This window comes from Carlito syrichta, unplaced genomic scaffold (genome assembly GCF_000164805.1).
Source record: "Carlito syrichta isolate Samal-C Ts95f unplaced genomic scaffold, Tarsius_syrichta-2.0.1 Scaffold314703, whole genome shotgun sequence".
Lineage (NCBI taxonomy): Eukaryota > Metazoa > Chordata > Mammalia > Primates > Tarsiidae > Carlito > Carlito syrichta.
In genome coordinates this window covers 68,999-76,040 of record NW_007258799.1, presented here as the reverse complement: position 1 = coordinate 76,040, position 7,042 = coordinate 68,999, and the positions used below count along the sequence as shown (strand labels likewise).

Below are 7,042 nucleotides of genomic sequence, written 5' to 3'. Positions count from 1 at the left end.
ATGCAGAAGATCCCCGATGGCTCCCGGCCCAGCTTGTCTGCCCCTACTCCAGCCCCCCGTTCCCGCGTGCAAGTGGGGACACCGATTCCCCCGTTCAGGAGGACAACCATCGTGCCGCCGGGAACGGTGCCAGTTCAACAGACCCCTCGCTCCAGGTTGACACGACAGAGCAGGGCCCCGGCGTGGGGGCTACTGAAGGCGTTGACTTCCCAAGCTGAATGTCTGGTGCAGGAGCGTGGTGGGAACGCTTCTGATCCTGCTACCCTGTTCCTGGTTATGATGGTTGTGGTCACCTGCCAGGTGGGTGTGATGGTCGGTGATGGATCCCCCTATTGGGCCTATGTGCCTGACCCCCCCTTTTTAAGGGTGGTGGTCTGGGATGATCCCTTGGTCCTGTATATGTTAGTAATGCTTCTTTACTTGGGTACCCATCTACTGACTCTATTATTCCACAATGGGTAGATGGATTTTCTTATGAAGGATGTTCTTCACGGGGTCCCATAAGGTGTTTGCCTGTGTTCCCCCCCTTACATTTTATTGGCAGGGCCCTGGAAAATTACTATGGAGTCCTTTTATTTTTCCTCACAGTGTTCTTATTGTAATCTCAATAATTGTGTTTCTCCTCAAAACAGAGGACAACAAATTGTGGTGTTACATCAACCTTCTTTTGTTATGATGCCTGTAAATATCTCTGGACCATGGTATCCAGATTCTAGTTGACATGCTTTGTCTCAATTGTCTAATCTCCTTGATCACCCTCGCAGGTTTATTGGATTATTAGTAGCAGGTATTACTGCTTTAGTAACATTGATTGCTTCAGCTACTACTTCAGCAATAGCATTGACTCAGGAGATCCACACAGCCCATTACGTGGATCATTTGGCAAAGAATATTTCCATAGCACTGTCTCATCAAGAAATCATTGATGTGAAATTGGAAGCCAGACTCAATGCCCTCAAGGCGGCAGTACTAGTCATTGGAGACCAACTAACAGCTTTAAGAACCCCAGTGTCATTAAGATGTCATGCCGAGTTTCAATGGATCTGCATTACTTCAAAGCCATACAATGACTCTGAATGGGACTGGACTTGGTTGAAAATCATTTGCTTGGGATATGGTCTGCAAATAATATTTCCTTAGATATTGCCCAACTGCACTGGGATACTGTGGGAATCTCCACCTCTGGGTCTTCTTTGCTGCCCACCAGTGCCTTGGCTACAGATACCATGAATAAGATTATGCATTTGGTATCCACCTATAGTTTGTGATCTACTATATATTCTATGATAGCATTTGGAGTTTTAATTTTGATTCTATTGTTTTGTTTTCCAGTCTGCATCTGAGCAGGAGTACGGGCCATCCGAGAACTCTGAATAGAGGTCCACAAATTGCACTTAAAAAAAAAGAAAGAAAAGGAGGAAATGAAGGAGACAAAGGCATAAGCTGACAAAGTCCTTATGTTTTAAAATACACAAGTTCACAAGGTCCTTGTGTTCCTGGCCTGGCTCTAACAAGAGCTTGGCCGGTATCTCCTTCTCCAGATGTTTGCCCCTGAGAATGTTGATTTAGTAGGATTCAGATAGTGTGATCTCTAGTCTGTGTAGGCTGGATGTAGCCTGCTTTAATAATAACTTTGCTTAAAACTTTAAAGAACACAGATGCTAGTAGTTTTACTTAGACTCACAAAAAACAAAGATGTTAGTGCTATAGTAATCCCGCCAAAGGTATGCTGTGAGAATAAAATTGCTCTCACCTATTGAGAAGACCTCCCAGTCCCGCTGTTTCTTTGTCTTTCTTTTCTCATTCCCTCCCCCCAACTCAGGCCCTGCTCTCCGGAAGCTGGAACTCTGCAATTCATTGTAGAGATGAGGTCTTGCCAAGTTGCTCAGCTGGTCTTGGACCCCTGGGCTCAGACAATCCTTTCACCTTCACCTCCCAAAGTGCTGGGATTATAGGTGTAAGCCACTGTGCCCAGCCCCCTTTCTTTTTTTAGTCACTATCTCACTCTGTTGGCCAGGCTGGAGTGAGTGCAGTGGCGTGATCATGGCTCACTGCAGAGTCAACTTCCTGACCTCAGGCAATCTTTCTGCTTTAGCCTCCCAAATAGTTGGGACCACATGGGCATGTCACTATGCCTGGTTAATTTTTTGAGTTTTTGGAGAGAGTAGGTCTCACTATGTTGCTCAGCTGATCTTGAACTTCTGGGCTCAACCAATCCTCCACCTAGGCCTCTCAAAGTCATTGGATTATAGGCGTGAGCCACCACACCTACCCAGCAACATATCTTTATACCCTTAGGTTAGGGAATTTTTTTTTTTTTTTGAGTCAGAGTCTCACTCTGTAGCCCAGGTTGGAGTGCAGTGGCATGCTCATGGCCACCACAGCCTTGACCTGCTGGGCTCAGGCAATCCTTCCACTTCAGCCTTCCAGGTAGCTGGAACCACAGGCATGTACCACCATGCCCAGCTAATTTTTTGATTTATTGTAGAGAGGAGGTCTCACCAAGTGCCCAGGCTGGTCTTGAACCCCTGGATTCAGGCAATCCTCCTACCTTTGCTGGGATTACAGGCGTGAGCCACCATGCCTGGCTGAAATTTTTTTAATACACATTACAATAACATATTAACCCCAAGGTAACATTTGGATAAAATTCAAGACATTAAGGCCTGTGATCCCAACTCTTTGGAAGGCTGAGGTGAAAGGATTGCTGGAGCCCAGGAGTTTGAGACCAGCCTATGCAACATAGTAAGAACTCATTTCTAAAAGAAAAAAAAAGAGGGGAAAAAGAAAAGAGAAAGAAAGAAGTCAAGAAAGAAAGACAAAAAGACATTAAAATTGAGCTCCCAGATTATTTATGGTGTTTCCATTTTCCCCTGAACAGTGGCAAATTACTACATGTTCCTCTGGGAAAAGCCTGTTGGAAGAACATTTCTAGGAAAATGCTACAGGGTTCTTTCTCAGTGGCACCAGCCCTCCCCTCAAATGAGGGGCTCTGACATATTAACTAGCTTTGACTTGTTATTGGGTAAGAATTTTTGAATACCCATGACTCCAAGTTGGTTATTACCCAGCAGTCCTATCAGTTTTTATATGTATAAATGTCAAGAGGTACCTAATGCCTTGGTGAGGGGAGCATCCTCTCAGCCCTCCAAGAGTTGGGATTAGAAGATGGTTAATCAGGTTGCACATAATGGATACATACCTACATTCCATTCCCATCTCTCTGAGCTGCTTTCAGAAACCTCCCTCTGCAAAGTACCTGTGATATAGATTCATCCATATAGGTTTGTGGTTTTCACAAACTGTTGTAATACAGCAAAATCTGGAGATATGATTTTTTTTTTTTTTTGAGTTGGCGTCTCACTCTGTCGCCAAGCGGCCACTGCAGCCTCCACTTGCTGGGCTCCGGCGATCCTTCCGCCTCAGCCTTCCAAGTAGCCGGAGATATGATTTAAAAAAAAAAATCAGGGCTCAAGTGTGTTAAAGCCATTGGATAAAACTATATACAAAAATAATTTGTATTTAAAATGCAAATTTTTATACTTATATATCTTATATATTTATGTATGCAGTGTTAAATACATAGGGGAAAATAAAAGATGCTTTTTTCTTAGTTTTTTTTTTTTGAGTTGGAGTCTCACTCTGTCACCCAGACTGGAGTGCAGTGGCCGTTCCCAGCCACCGCAGCCTCAATCTGCTGGGCTCCGGTGATCCTTCTGCCTCAGCCTTCCGAGTAGCTGGAATTACAGGCACACGCTACCACACCCGGCTGATTTTTGATTTATTGTAGAGATGAGGTCTCGCCAAGTTGCCCAGGCAGGTCTTGAACCCGCGGGCTCAGGCAATCCACTCACCTCAGCCTCCCAAAGCGCAGGATTACAAGCTGAGCCACCGAACCCAGCTTTTTTTGTTTTTTTGAATCAGAGTGTCACTCTGCTGCCCAGGCTGGAGTGCAGTGGCATGCTCACGGCCACCATAACCTTGACCTGCTGAGGTCAGGTAATCCTTCTGCTTCAGCCTACCAAGTAGCTGGAACCACAGGCACGTGTCACCATGTCCGGCTGATTTTTTGATTTATTGTAGAGATGAGGTTTCACCATATTGCCCAGGCTGGTCTTAAATCCCTGGGCTCAGGCAATCTTCTCACCTTGGCCTCCCAAAGTGCTGGGATTACAGGTGTGAGGCACCACACTTGACTTCTTAGTTTCATAAAAATACAAATGAGAGGTCAGGCGTGGTGGCTCACGCCTATGATCCCAGCACTTTGGGAGGCCAAGGTGAGAGGATTGACTGAGCCCGCAGGTTCAAGACCAACCTGGGCAACTTGATGAGACCTCATCTTTACAATAAATAAATAAATAATTAGCTGGAGATAGTGGCATGTGCCTATAGTTCCAGCTACTTGGAAGACTGAGGCGGAAGGATTGCCTGAGCCCAAGAGTTGAGGGTGCGGTGGCCGGGAGTGTGTCATTGTCTTCCAGCCTGGGTGACAGAGTGAGATTCCAACTCAAAAATAAATAAATAAATACATAAACAAACAAATAAAAAATACAAATACGAATGAATGACACTATCAGTCACCCTGACCTAAATGACAGCTGCAGAAACTAGATTCAACAATTGCAGAATATATATTCTGTAACATGCATATGGTACATTCAGTTACATAGATCATATGTTAAGACATAAAACAAATAATAATTTATTTAAAAAGATTGAAATCATAAGAGTATGTTCTCCAGCCAAAATAATTTTATGAGAAATCAACAAGTTATCTAGGAGAAAAGTTTTTTTTGAAGTTTTAAAACACGCTTCTATATAATCCATGGGTCAAAAAATAAAGCATAGGGAAATTAGAAAATATTTTCAATGGAATGATAATGAAAACATACCGTTCAAAAGTATGTGATAACTTTTCAAGACTGTACTTGTAAAGGTACAGTAATCAAGAGGGTGTGGTATTGGCAGATAGATCAACAAAACAGAATGGACTTTTTGAAAAGTATCAGTTCAAAAAAAAGGAAACACCCTAACACCTGTTCAAAACCGAAACCTATAATATGAATCATAATTCTAGGCCTAAACAGCCCTAACTCTAAACCTTAAACTTTAAACCTCAAACCCTAAACCATAATCCTATTCTCAAATCCTAAACCCTAACCCTATCACTTAATCCTAACCTTTAACTCTAACCTTAAAAAACTCACCATTGCCCTAAAATCCTAATCATAAGATCTAGTCTTATCTTAACCCAAACTAGTCCTTTTCTTAACCCAAACCTAAAGCCTAAAGCCTAATAGTGAACCCTAACCCCAAACTCCAAACCATAAACTCTAAACCCTAATACTAAACCATAGCTACCAACTCAAAAAGCAAACTGTAACCCCTAAACCTTAACCATAAACCCTTACTCAAACCCTAACCTTAAACCGTAAATCTTAATCTCTAAACTCTATCTCTAGCACACACCTAACCTCAACCTAACCCATAAGCCTTAACCTATGGCCCCTAGTTTCTAACCCCCAACCTCTAAACCCTAACACTAAACCCTAATCCTAATCCTAAAATTGAATTCTAACCCTATAACCACCAAACCTAACCAAACAACAACAAACAAACAAACAAAAAACAGAATGGAGAGGCCAGAAATAGACCTATGTAAATAGTCCACTGATTTTTGAATATAGTTACAGAGGTCATCCAGTGAAGGGATCATCTTTTCAACAACAGTGCTGAAACAACTGGACATCTAAATGAAAAAGAAATCAAACAATATTTCACATCATAAAAAAGTAATTAAAAATGGATTATGGACCCACATATGAAATGTAAAGCCATCTACAGGATTATAAAGGAGAATTCAAGCCGGGAGTGGTGGCTTATGCTTGTAATCTTAGCACTTAGGGAGGTGGAGGCTAGAGGATTGCTTGAGCCCAGGGGTTCAAGACCAACCTGGGTAACTTGGCGAGACTTTTTCTCTACAATAAATCAAAAAATTAGCCAGGCGTGGTGGTGCATGCCTGTGGTTCCAAATACTTGGAAGGCCGAGGCAGAAGGATCACCTGAGCCCAGCAGGTTGAGGCTGCAGTGGTGGTGAGTATGCCACTGCACTCCAGCCTGGGTGACAAAGTGAGACCCTGACTCAAAAAAAAAGGGAAAGTTCAACTCGACATTGGTTTTGAGGTGAGTTTTTAGGTAAAACATCTAAAGTATAATCCATGAAAGAAAATAATTCATAAATTAGACTTGTTGGGAGCCAACATCTATAGCTACATGGCTGAGGCCTGTAAAGGCCCATCTGGAAGATCGCCTCTGACATAGGATATCGGTTATGCCTATGATTTTGGCTACTGAGGGTACTCGACCAATGCCTATGAGTCCTAAAGGAGCTTTTTGAGTAGACAAAGAAGCAGGCCAACTTTCCCGGTAATACAGGAAACATCGGCTCTGGTGTCCAATAAGCCTTTAATCTTAACTCCTTATATATATATGTCTTCTAGAGGTCTAGGGTTAGTAACCTCCTGAACCCAAAAAACAACATCGCTAGAGTCAAATCCAGAGTCACCTCTAGGCAGGTTAGTTAATTTTACCTGTTTTACGATAAGGCGGGAGCAGCAACTGGGCTTTTCTCTGACCTTTGTTAAACTGCACAGTTTTGCTAGGGAGAGCAACAAGCACCTGGATTTCTCTTGTGTAATCCGAATCCACCACTCCAGAAATAATGGAAATTCCTTGTAAAGACAAAGAACTTCTGCTTAATATTACACCCACTATTCCTTCTGGGACAGGGCCCTTCTCCCACAGGAATTGGTGCTACCGGAATGTCCGGAGTTAATATTGTTGTGGTGGAGGAACACAAGTTCAGTCCTGTACTCTCAGGGGTGGCTCGTTGTTGATTTAAAAGGATTACCATTTTTTATGAAATTTAGATAGGCATTCTCTAGCTTAATGAAAGCCTTTTTGGCAATTGGAACTCAAAGTCTTTAGTCGAGTAGACCCAGTAAATGGTGACAGTGTGCCATGTAAGTTAGCTATACCTTGC

General features: G+C 42.8%; 1 protein-coding gene across 1 annotated transcript in view; it reads left to right on the top strand.

Moving 5' to 3' along the window:
* The window catches only part of LOC103274287 (MHC class I polypeptide-related sequence A), a 42,601-nt gene continuing 35,559 nt past the window's right edge, over positions 1-7,042 (top strand). Inside the window, 1 exon segment of the mRNA XM_021719427.1 lies at positions 1-424. Within this exon segment, the coding sequence (XP_021575102.1) occupies positions 1-424 (424 nt within the window).